Here is a 12,711-nt window from a genome sequence, read left to right as displayed (position 1 = left end):
TGTTATCCAGGGGGGCTCAGGTCTGCTCTGGGAGTCTCTGAGCCAGCTTACCAAAGGTGTTGAGTCGGAACCTGCTGAGCCAGGGCAGAGGCCCCGGTAGGCCTGGCAGTGTAGCAAGATTTTAGAATGCAAGAAGTGCCTTGGGCCTCTGGAAAGGAAAAGCTGGTCCTCTGCTGAGCCAGGAGAGAGCAGGATCACAGCCAGACATGTAGGACTGATTTTGGGGGAAATGGAGAAGGAAATGGCAACCCACTCCAGTATTCTTGCCTTGAAAATCCCATGGACGGAGGAGCCTGGTAGGCTGCAGTCCATGGGATCGCTAGGAGTTGGACATGACTGAGCGACTTCACTTTCACTTTCATGCATTGGAGAAGGAAATGGCAACCCACTCCAGTGTTCTTGCCTAGAGAATCCCAGGGACGGGGGAGCCTGGTGGGCTGCCGTCTATGGGGTCGCACAGAGTCGGACACGACTGAAGTGACTTAGCAGCAGCAGCAGCAGGGTCAGGTCTGCATTTGATTGATAAGGTGAGAGGCAAAGCTAGCGTGGGCATCAGTGTCATCACTGTGTGAGGCCTGGGGGTGTCACAATGTCCTAGGAGAGTTGGGAGAGAGAATGGTTGGGGGTGGTGGCCCTTCTGATCAGCGTCCTAGGAAAGCCAGGCAGCCCTGCTTGAGAGCTCCTGGCCTGTGGCTCCCGCCTGAACTGCTCTCTCCATGTTCTTTCCTAGACCTGCCAGGTGTGCCAAATGCTGCTGCCCAACCAGTGCAGCTTCTGCGCCCACCAGCGGATCCATGCCCACAAGTCCCCGTACTGTTGTCCGGAGTGCGGGGCCCTCTGCCGCTCTGCCTACTTCCAGACTCACGTAAAGGAGAACTGCCTGCACTATGCCCGCAAGGTGGGCTACAGGTGGGTGTTGTCCTGGGCTTGCCCAGTGGCTTCTGCTTTTTCTGGACCATAACTCATTTCAGACTGGAGTTTTGGGAATTCCCTAGTGGTCTAGGGTTAGGATTGGGTACTTGCGTTGCTGTGGCCTGGGTTCAATCCTCGGCTAGGGAACTGAGATCCCATAAGCCACATATTTTGGCATAGCCAAACTATAAGAGGAATTTTGAGTTTTGGTCTTATGAGCCCTGGGCTCCAGCTTAATAAGACAAGAATGTTGATTGGTATGTGGACAGACATTTTTACTTTGTAGGGAACCAGAAAAGCAAGGAAAAGAACAAGGAGTTAAAAAGTTAAACATTGGGGGGAAAAAAAGCTTTGGGACCTCCCTGGCCATTCAGTGGTTAAGACTCCGAGCTTCTACTTCAGGGAACGCAGGTTTGATCCCTGACTGGGGAACTAAGATCCCACATGCTGTGAGTGGCGCAGTGTGGCCAAAAGATGAAACAAAGAGAAAAGCTTTCAAGAGGAAGGTATTGGGGAGATTAGGCTATGACTAACATTCACTTTGTCAGTTTGATTTTTAAAGGTATATAAATTTGCTCAGAAAGTTATCATGCTTGGCATATTAGTTTTAAAGTACTATTTCAATAATAAATTTGCAAATTTTGGTACTTTCAAATGTTCTCAATTTCTGAACAAATGGCAAGCTGCCAAAGTCAAAGGACTCGTATCTTTGTGTTGATTAGTTTTTGTCAGTTTGTGAGAAGTAAGACCTGAGAATGGAAAAAATGATCAGCTTCATGGTAAAATCAAGAGAAAACTGTTTTAAACTGATCTATTTCTATGGTGTTAAACGAATATAAGCAAGAAGTCATTTTCAGAAAAAAGATCAAAATGAGGGTTGAACGCTCCTTCTAAAACTCATTGATCTGTAATTTTACATTGACCCAATCAGGTCTCCTTTACTGGTTTACTTGCTTGGGAGTTTCTACATTTTATGTTTTTTGATCATTTTTGCTTCAGAAATTTAATTTTGCCCAAATTTATTAAGGTTTTCTTCTCTTTGGTGTTAAATTTTGATTTAGTTCATTTAATGGGCTTCCCAGATGGCCCAATGGTAAAGAATACGCCTGCCAATGCAGGCGATGCAAGAGACATGGGTTCAGTCCCTGGGTCAGGAGGATCCCCTGGAGAAGGGAATGGCAACCCACTACAGTATTTTCACCTGGGGAAACCCATTTTCCCTTGCCTGGGAAACTGCCAGGGGAGACTGGCGGCCTATAGTCCATGGGGTTGCAAAGAGTCGGACACGACTGAGCAACTGAGCACAGTTCATTTAATAAACTTTTTTTGAGTTCTTACTGTTGTCTTTAGCCTTGTGCCAAACATTCAAGACACAAAGATGGTTAAAACCCATCTCTGGCACTCAAGGGGGCTTTAATCTGATGGTTTACAAACATGCTCGCAGGTACTTACGATTCAGAGTGGTTAAGTCCTATATTTGAGGAATGGTCAGGAAAGCTTCATAGAGAAGATAGGAGGAGGTTTTTAGTAGAAGAAAGGAGGCGAGCCTATCTGGCAAGAGCAAAGGCAAGGGTGCCAGTACACACAGAAAACTCTTAGGAAGGATAGACATGGTGTAGGTCACGATGAACTGGAGGAAGGGCGAGCAGTGAGACAAGGGGGTTGGTAGGGGCCAGGCCATGCAAGACCTTGTATTCTTTGGCAGGCATCTGGGCTGTTTTCCTGGGGATAGTGAGGAGCGATGGAAAGATTTGCAGCAGGGGAGTGATCCAGCCAGATCTGATATGTGTATTAGAGGCGAGAGACTAGAGACTGGTCGTGTGACAATTTCAATGAGACACTGAGGGATCCAGCTAAGGCATGGCTGTGAGGACAGAAAGAAGGAAAACCTGAGAGAGATAAAATAGGCGCATTAGGGCTTGAGGATAGCTTATATACCAGGGTGAGGGATGGGGAGTGGTTAGTGATCACTTCCAGGTTTCTCTCTTGGGATAACCACTTTCAAATGTAGACTAATTTCTTTTATGTGTTAGGGAGAATGGAGATGCTAACATACATGGGAAGAAAACAACCCAGAGATGGGGTTATACAGTGCCCTTGCCACCATGTTGCAAAAAGCGTTGCTTGGCAGCATTCTCGGCTACATTTTGCAGTATTCATAACACTTGAAAATACCTTTCTAATTTTGACTTAAGTGTATGCTGCTTATTTCAAGATCAAATTGAATCCAATAGCAATCAGTACTTTAATTTTTGTGCTTGAATTTTTTACAAAAATTATATTGATTTATTTGGCTGCATTGTAGGTTTAGTTGCCCCATAGCATGTGGGATCTTCCCTGCCCAGGGATCAAACCCTTGTCCCCCTGCATTGGAAGGCAGATTCTTAACCACTGTACTACCAAGTAAGTCCCTGTATTTGAATCTTGAATCCAAGAAGTTTTCAGTAACGCAGATGGATTAATAATATTTTTTGTACTTTAATTAAATATTTTACCTTCTTCTGTAAGAGTAAAAAGCAATGTAATGTCTTAAAAGTAGTTTATCAAGCCTTTTTGTAAGAAAGGTCAGACAAAATGATGCAGCTAGGATTACTGAAGATACTGACATTAATGTTTTCAGTGATCTATGGTTGAACGCAGAAGATATGCACACTGACATAGTATTCATTGTACTTAAGATCTTCAGCTATTAATGTATTTTTGGTAACAGCTTTTATTCAGATGTAATTCATGTACCATCCTAGTCACCCATTTAAAGTGTCCTATTCGGTGGTTTTTACCATATTCACAAAATTTTACAGTCAGTCACAATGATCAATTTTAGAGTATTTTCATCACCCATAAAGAAAGAAACTCTATATTTGTAGTCCTTCCATTCCAAGCGAACAACTTTCTGTCTCATAGATGTGCCTCCTTTGGATGTTTCATTTCAATGGAATCATATATAGTCTTAGCGTAATAGTTTCAAGATTCGTCCATATTATAACAAATAATAGTTATTCACTTCTTTTTTGGGTTTCATGAATAATGCTGCTAATGAACATTCATGTACAAGTTATTATGTAACAGTGTTTTCAGTCCTTTTGGATACATACCTGGGAGTAAAATAGCTGAGTCAAATTGAGGAACTGCCACATTGTCTTTCAGAGTATCTATACCACATTTATATTCCAACCAGGGGTGGATGAAAGTTTTGACTTCCTTACATTGCTGCCAATATTTGTTACTGTCTGACTTTTGATTATAGTTATTGTGGGTGTAAAGTGATATCTCATTATGGTTTTGATTTGTATTTCCCTGGCAGATAATGATGTCAAGCATATCTTCGTAAATTTATTGGCCATTTGTATATTTTCTTTGGAGAAATATCTATGCAGATCCTTTGCCCATTTAAAAATTATGTTATTTGTCTTTTTGTTATTGAACTGTAAGGGTTCTTTATATATTCAGGTTACAAATCTCTTGTCAGATATATGATTTGCAAGTATTTTCTCCCATTCTCTAGATATTAATAATTTTTAGTAAATACTAAGAGTACCTATGTTCCATTTCAGTGAGCTCTACTATAGAGTTTTATATTAATAATATTTTTATTTATTTTAAAATTGTATCTTTTGGCTGTGCTGGATCTTTGTTGCTTTGCATAGGCTTTTTCTACTTTCAATGGCTTCTCTTGTTGCAGAGCACAGGCTCTAGGTACATGGGCTTCACTAGTTGTGGCGCATGGGCTTACTTGCTCTGTGGCAGGTGGAATCTTCTCGAACCAGAAGTGGAACCCATGTCACCTACACTGGCAGACAGATTCTTACCCACTGGGCCACCAGGGAAGTCCCGACACTGTAATATTTTTAGGATTTTATAAATTATTCTGCTCTTTGTTGATAATTTGGAGAGTGACCAATGATGTCATAAGGAAGCAAGTTTAGACTAATAATATGTTATTTACTTATTATTTGTGATTATTAGCAAAGCTAAATATTTTACTGCCCTTTATCTTTTCTAAGTGAAAGTCGCTCAGTCATGTCCAACTGTTTGCAACCCCATGGACTGTACAGTCTGTGGAATTCTCCAGGCCATAATACTGGAGTATGTATGCTTTCCCTTCTCCAGGGGATCTTCCCAACCCAGGGACTGAACCCAGGTCTCTTGCATTGCAGGCAGATTCTTTACCAGCTGAGCCACCAGGGAAGCCCTATCTTTTCTAAAGCTTTATATATTTGACAGCATATGGTTCTATAATTGTCTGTTTTCTCTTAAAAAAAAACAGTTGGTAAAGAGTTGTGTCGTGGGGTTAGATTTCTTTTCTACACAGCTTTTCATTAGTTTGCAAACCCTGTTTGATTCAGTCCTTCACTGAGACCACTTGGCATGTGTTCTTTTACCCCTTTATGTTCTTACTTTCCATGAGGTTTCTTCCAAGAATGTCTGCTGGGTAATACAATGGATTTTCACTTGTACTTATATTGCTCCTGTAGGAGTTTGGTCAAATTGCACAAATAAAACCACTTAGATTCTTTACACATGTCAGGTGTATTTGGCTACTTTGAATGAATTTGGAAATGTGTGGATTTTTTTCTCCCCTCATAATTACTTGTGGTGTGGATATGCTTCTGTGTGCTAGGAGCTGGTCACTATTTTGTTTGGCAGGAGAGAAAAGAAAATGTAAAGTGTAAGTAGTATGTATGGAAGCTCTAACACATATACATTTAGTAATGAATGCTTGACCTTAGTTGCGAACAGGGTTTCGGTTCTGTGCACTTTTCCTCATTGCTGATTAAGTTTGTGAAAGGTGATTTTGTCTCCCCCCTCCCCCTTCCCTGCCCTAAACACACACAAAAGAATGAAAAACAAAAAGGATTGGTCAGGATTCTGTGATGAGTCATGTGGATTGCAAAAATGGGCTAATATATTGAAATGAATGCTAATATTTGGAGTCAAAGAATTCTTAAGTGAAGACATGTCGTTTCTTTCAGTAAAGTGACACCCTCTCTTCTAGATTACTGGGATGCCAAGGTTACAGGAGCAAGCAATATTGCAACAAATTGAAAGTAATAGTTACCTCAAGAGCTGGGATCAGGGAGGGTGTTCTAACATGTAGGGAGACTTGTCTGTGTTTTCAGGCGAGAAGAAAGGCTGAACACATGAGAGAGTATAGGAACCCAAATAGATGCAGGTTAGCTTAGAGGAATATCATTTTCTGATGTTGAAGAAAGGAAACACAGTATTTATAGAGAGATATTTTGAAGCTGAAAGAAGAGTTTCACATGACCTCAATTTCAGAGAAATGGTTTAAGACAATTCCTACGTTATAAAAATGATATAGTCACTAAACAAAACTCAGAAAGTATAAATCAGTAGGGGAAAAGAGAAATAAAAATGTTATCCATAGTCCCACCAAGGAGAACTTAGAAGACTGATGAGCTGCAGAGTCCAGAACGGTATCAGGCACATGTGCCTATTGAGAGCTTGAAGTATGGCCAGGGCAACTGGCCATTTTATTTTATTGATTGAAATTTAAATAGTCACATGGACAGTGCTGTATGAAACACTTCCGTCATCACAGCAAGTCCCACAGTGCTGCTCTAGAGCACTTCTTGGGCTTTGAGGGCTGTTTGTTTTAACGTGGTTGTCATGGCAAGTGTAGCACCTCCTCGATGTACATTTTATTAAGTGAACATCCCTGCCTATTCCACGCCTGCGTGTGGGGAGGCACAGGCTTTCTGCAGTCTCCTTCTAAAACTTGCCCTGGACTCCTGCAGTTGGAGCACACTTAAATGGGTGCTATTAATGTCATTTTTGAACCATACTCCCCTTTCTCCACTCCCACCAGCTCCTCTTGGTTAGGCTCAATCAAGTTTTGGGCTTGCAGAGGAATATTCTCTGGCACATGAGGGGAGGGCTTTCTTTCCCCTTCTTGACCAGGAGGGTCTTGGGCTTGGGAGGCCCTGGGTGCCTGTGCCTGGCGGCAGCAAGCAGGCTTTCAAGACTGAATGCATAGGGGAGGGGTGGGTCCCTGACATGGCTCTCTTCCTGTCCTCCACGCCTCCTATTCTAACGCCACTTCTTGGTCTGACGTACCTGTTCCCCCGGCCCCACCTCTGTCATCCAGGTGCATCCACTGTGGAGTTGTCCACTTGACCTTGGCGTTGCTGAAAAGTCACATCCAGGAGCGGCACTGCCAGGTTTTCCACAAATGTGCGTTCTGCCCCATGGCCTTCAAGACTGCCAGTAGCACCGCGGACCACAGCGCCACCCAGCATCCCACCCAGCCCCACAGACCCTCCCAGTGAGTATGGCTCTGGGGCCTGCAGGCCTGTGGGAGTGGAGCAGATTAGCCTGGGGCCCTATGGGAGGTGTTGGATGGACTGGGAAGCCTGGGCTAGTGGCAGAGAGTGGCTAGAAGCCGGGAGTGCTTTGGAGATGTCTGAGACCGGGGAGTGTCCACATTGGCTCAGAGTATTGCTTTTCCTAACCTGAGTCTGCTTCGGAGAGATCACATGTGGGATGGAGGGGCCTGTGGGTCTGCCGGCTGGGCTTTGGTCACCTCACGCCCTGGGGCTTGTCGTGGCAGACTCATTTATAAGTGCTCCTGTGAAATGGTCTTCAACAAGAAGAGGCACATCCAGCAGCACTTTTACCAGAATGCCAGCACGGCGCAGGTGGGCGTCTTCAAGTGCCCCGAGTGCCCGCTCCTGTTCCTGCAAAAGCCGGAGCTGATGCAGCATGTCAAGGTGGGGTGCCTTGGGGAGGGGGCTGGGGAGACGGGCACATCCTCAGGCTGGGAGCCTGGCCCTGCGTCCCCTGCCCCCAACCAGTCAGTAACCGCTCCCTCTGTCCCCAGAGCACCCATGGTGTGCCCCGCAACGTGGACGAGCTATCCAGCCTCCAGTCCTCAGCAGACTCATCTTCAAGCCGCCCTGGCCCTCGAGTGCCTGCTGAGCCGCCAACCCTCAGTGTGACTGCTCGGGGAAGTGCCCTGCCCTCCAGTCGCTGGGGCAGGCCTGAGGCCCACCGCAGGGCTGAAGCCAGGCCCCGGCTGAGGAACACTGGCTGGACCTGCCAGGAGTGCCAGGAGTGGGTTCCAGATCGGGAGAGCTACGTGTCCCACATGAAAAAGAGCCATGGTCGGGTAAGTGCAGCACGTGCAGGTCCGTCTGTCCTACAAGGTCAGAGCCCCTGCCATGGCATGATCCCCTGTGGTTCCTGGTGCCATGGGCATGGTGGGCAGTGCAGATCCTGAGTTCTTGGGGTATCCTCCTTTCTGTCTGCCTCCTCTGAGAAGAAGGATGCACCCAGAACTTCTTAGGGTTCTGATGCCTTGCATCCTGTCGTCCCCATAGACGTTGAAGCGGTACCCGTGTCGGCAGTGTGAACAGTCCTTTCACACCCCCAACAGCCTGCGCAAACACATCCGCAACAACCATGACACAGTGAAGAAAGTCTACACTTGTGGGTGAGTCCCTGGAGGTGGGAGCCAAGAGGCCAAAATTCATCCAGACCGCCGTGGTATCCCTGGGGCTTTTCTCAGCTATGAGATCAGGGCTCTGAGGCAAGAGACAAGCAAGTTCCTGCTGGGAAGTGCTATGGCTAGTTCAGAAAGAGGGCGTTCCAGAGCCTGGTGGCTCTGGATGACCCCCTTCCCAACTCCCTAAGCCCAGGCCGTCCTGCCCAGTGGTGGTGGAGGGCCCTGAGGTTGGAGAGGAGTAGGTGCGATGTGAGCAGGTGCCCTGTCAGCTGTGAGACTTCAGCACCATCTCTCCAAGCTTTCGGACAGAAGAGGCTGCTCTGTCAGGCTGACCTCTGGGCCTGCACTTGGGTCTCTGGACACTGACACCAGAGAGAGGAGAGTCAGGTCACAGCTTAGGGCCAGTACAGATACTCTGACTTCTGTCATCTTCCACCTTGGCTGGCTTGTACTGGCTGGATTTCCCAGTGCCATCCTGCCAGCCCAAGGACCACCCTGCCTACCCGAGACTGTCTCCCCTGGAGCCAGAGGCAGCTTCACCTCAGTCTGCCTGCCCAGCCCCCCGGACCCTGGGGCCAACCATCTTACAGGGCCGCTCTGGCTGCGCTTCTGCAGGTATTGCACAGAGGATAGCCCCAGCTTTCCTCGGCCCTCCCTCCTGGAGAGCCACATCAGCCTTATGCACGGTATCAGAAATCCTGATTTGAGCCAGACGTCCAAAGCCAAACCTTCGGGTGGACATTCCCCTCAGGTGAGTGTGGGGCCCCTGCCCACCGGAGCAGCTTGCCTGGTGAGGCTGGAGCTGGAGGGGTGCTGGGCAGGTTACTGGAGCCTACATGTCCTTGTGGCTGGGGAGCAGCCAGCAGTGACAGCAACCTCCATGCTGGTCACTCTCTAGCCTTGTGTGACCTGCCTGGGGACTGCACCATGAAGAAAGGAACAGAGATCCACGAGGCAGCCCAGTGACCTTGTTGCCGTTTCCCTGTCACTGCGACCCCTCCCTTGGTGTGTCCTGTGTCCTGTGGACACTGGATTGCTTCCCACGTACCTCCTGCCTCTGCCTCTCTGCGGTCCTAGGAGGTGGGGTGGGTAGGCCTGACCGTTGGGAGAGGATGCAGTGCTTCACTGAGTCACACCCCCATCTCCACCCCACCCCCCAGTGTTAGAGGAGCCAGACCCAGACTCCCACTACCCTGGACCCTCTGACCTCACCCCTGTTTCATGGCCTGTACCCATTTCTGGTCAGCTTCTGGGGCAGCCTCATGTCCCTCTTCCCAGTGGGCTTTCCCCACTCCATGGTGGGGGCAGCTCCTCATAGGGGCAGGCGTGTCTGGGAAACCCAGAGAGCTGCCTGACTTTTCAGGGGGCTCTTTACTGGCTATTCAGAGAAGGGCCCTGTTCTGCAAAGGCCCTTTCACACACATCAGGTACGTCAATTGACGTTTCGGCAACAACTGTCTATGGTTAAGATGCACACCTTCTCTTCTCTGCAAATGCATACACCCTTTGATCTAGCAGTTCCACTTCTGAGATTTATCTGTCAGATAGCTTTGGCCCAGGGGATAAAGAAATCTGTCAATATGTGTTGTTAAGTGAGAAAAAGCAGGGTGAAGAAAAATGTGCATGCAATGCTGTCATCTTGTAAAAGGTGGTGGTTGTATTTCTGTGCATGACTGGAACATCTTTTGGCGGTACCTCAGAACCACAGTGTTGTCTGGGGAGCCAGGGAGGGGGGACTTCATCTCTTCTGTACCCTTCCCACTTCTTCGGAATGCTGTGGTACATGGATGTGTCCATTATAACAAGCAAAAGAAGCAAACCAAACCTAGAGCAGAACTTAGGGCTGGGCTGAGCCCGGCCTGGGTGATGATTCTGCAAGTCCTCGGGCTGCTTTGCCCACACCGGGGCTCATGTCCTGGACTCCCAGGCTCATGTCGTTTCTCCTTCAGGTGAACCATCTGAAAAGACCAGTCAGCGGAGTGGGGGCTGTTCCTGACACCAGCAATGGCACTCCAGTCTCTTCCACCAAAAGGCACAAGTCGCTTTTCCAGTGTGCGAAATGTAGCTTTGCCACGGACTCGGGGCTGGAGTTCCAGAGCCACATACCTCAGCACCAGAAGGACAGCTCCACAGCCCAGTGTCTCCTCTGTGGCCTGTGCTACACCTCTGCTGGCTCCCTCAGCCGCCACCTCTTCATCGTCCACAAGGTGAGAGACCAGGAGGAGGAAGAGGCGGAGGCGGCAGAGCCAGAGGAGGGCTCTGGGGAGGAGGTGCCCATGGAGACCAGGGAGAACGGACTGGAAGAAAGTGCCGAGGAGCCTCTGTTGGGCGACTCCGAGACGGGGAGATCACTGGGCCTGGCCCAGGATGAGGACAGGGCCCAAGACGCTCCCAGTCGACCACAGATCTCTCAGGACCGGGACAGCCACACACCATCCCCGCAGGTGTGACCGGAGGCCCTGCGGTGCGTGGTCAAGGTGGCGCCATGGTGTCCTCCGCCTGCACTGTGGACAATGGAAAGAACAGGCCCCGCCCGGCGTGAGTGTGTCTGACTGTGTCCTGGAGCAGTGTCTGCCCTGAGCTGCGGGGGGCTGGGTGGCCCCCAGCCCTGGGAGATGCGGGGTCACCCAGGACCCTCACAGCTCCTAATCTGCTTCTGTTATTTATGGCTTTGTGCTGCTTCTCGGTACCCCAGCTCTCGTCTGTGTCCTTCCAACCCCGACACTGTCACCTCTGCTCAAGGCCCTTCAGCAGCCGCGCTCTCCTGGAGGTCCCCTTTCTCTGCCTTCAGCCCGGGCCTCCCTGCAGCAGCTCGCTTCACAATACCAGAGCCTGAGACAGGGGAGGAGGGCGTTGGCGTGGCCCCCCTCTCAGAGAGCTCGCCCAGCCTGGCTTGCAGAGGGCTCTCGGTAACCATGCCCTTCCCCTCTGTCTTCTCTGATTCCTTCCCCACAAACAGTCCTAAGGATTCATTGTCGCACGGGCTCATCCTGTCTGTGTGGGCGGGAAAAGCTTCTGTTTGGAAGCCAGGCACAGAGAGGCTGGACACCCCCCTTCCCCCACTGCCCCCTCGAAGGAGCTGTGCGTCCTTGTTCTGCTGCTGTTCTGCCTTTCCTGATGAGCGGGGTTCGAGGCACACAGACATGGGGATATTTGTACTCTTGCTCCTGTGCCATTAGAGAGGCCGCTGCCCCAGCAGCCAGCCCCTCCTCCTCTCGGCTACACTCATGTTGCTCAGACTATATTTCAAATAAAAGAAAACCTTCTTACCACGCAGGTAGGCTCTTGTATTCCTGTTCAGGTGAGCCTGGCCCTACCCTCCTCTTTCTCAGACTCCCCTCGCTGGCCCATCTCTGAGAGAGAATGGTGTTTCCTGCTGTCCAAGAAGGAAGGTGCTCTCTAGATTCTGCAGCTGTGGTTAGGAAACCAGGAGCTCAGGGCTTCTGAAGGGGTGAAGCGAGGGTCATAATGCCGGTCAGGAGTCACCTCCAAGTCCCCCCTGAAACACTGAACTAGGGGCATTGGCTTTTAGGGCCTACTGACATTTTGCTGGGCACCTCCATCTTTCCTACAAATGGTTCTCTTCTACTAAGAGAACCCTTTACTGGTGGGAGAGGGGAAGGGAGAGAAGGGAGGAAGTTTTGTTTTTTCTACACTGTTCAAGAGGCCATGGTATTGTCACTGTTGCAGGGTACTCAGGTGTGGCAGAATGGGGACTGGACATGGGAGGCTGGGCTGGCTTTTCATTGATGGCATGGCTAGGACCTGGCCAGCACAAGGAGCTGGCCATGTGGAGGTGCCCTCTGACCTCTGCTCTGAGCGGCTGCTGCAGCCCTGCCTGGGTCAGATTGGGGGCCAGGCCTGGCAGGTTCTAGTGCAGCACCGGTAGGTGGGTGCTGATGGCATTCTTAGTGGCAATCTAAGGAGGGCATCGAATATCAATTATAAATTATTAAATCAGATAAATAGGCCTGACCTTTTCGCAACTGGGAAAAAAAATTTCTTCCTCTAGCAAATGCCAAATTTCTAGTGGAAATGTTAAAGGCATTGGGAAAGGTTAATGCTTTTTCAGTTTCAGAGAAACAGTATTTTTCAGTGTTTCCCAGGCCTGCCAAGGCCACCATGTCCCTGCTTCCCAAACAGGCAGTGAGGTTCAAGCAGGCCTGATTCCAGCTGCGTGCAGGGCCAGAGTTGGCCCCCACTCAGTTGTCAGCCCCTCCTGATTCCAGTCTCAGGGTGCCCACCCTGCACCAGGGGCTGTTCGCAGGAACACATTACAGAAGAGGTTGATAGAAGTGTTGGACATGGATGGCTGAGTTGCTTCCCGCTCAGAG

At 49.1% G+C, this 12,711-nt stretch overlaps 1 protein-coding gene across 2 annotated transcripts in view; it reads left to right on the top strand.

Annotated features, from left to right (window-relative positions):
- The window catches only part of ZNF592 (zinc finger protein 592), a 47,867-nt gene extending 36,214 nt beyond the window's left edge, over nt 1-11,653 (top strand). For both annotated transcript variants that reach the window (XM_055417879.2, XM_055417878.2), the window contains 7 exons: nt 731-909; nt 7,022-7,198; nt 7,484-7,643; nt 7,754-8,041; nt 8,253-8,365; nt 8,993-9,128; nt 10,327-11,653. In XM_055417879.2, coding sequence (XP_055273854.1) covers nt 731-909; nt 7,022-7,198; nt 7,484-7,643; nt 7,754-8,041; nt 8,253-8,365; nt 8,993-9,128; nt 10,327-10,827 — 1,554 coding nt within the window. In that variant the 3' untranslated portion in view covers nt 10,828-11,653. The remainder of the gene's footprint in view (nt 1-730; nt 910-7,021; nt 7,199-7,483; nt 7,644-7,753; nt 8,042-8,252; nt 8,366-8,992; nt 9,129-10,326) is intronic.
- Nucleotides 11,654-12,711: the final 1,058 nt, after the last annotated feature.

The sequence above is a fragment of the Moschus berezovskii genome, chromosome 21 (genome assembly GCF_049115385.1).
Source record: "Moschus berezovskii isolate FMDL1 chromosome 21, NW_MosBer_1.0, whole genome shotgun sequence".
In the NCBI taxonomy this organism is placed as follows: Eukaryota; Metazoa; Chordata; class Mammalia; order Artiodactyla; family Moschidae; genus Moschus; species Moschus berezovskii.
This window is presented reverse-complemented; position numbering and strand designations above follow the sequence as displayed.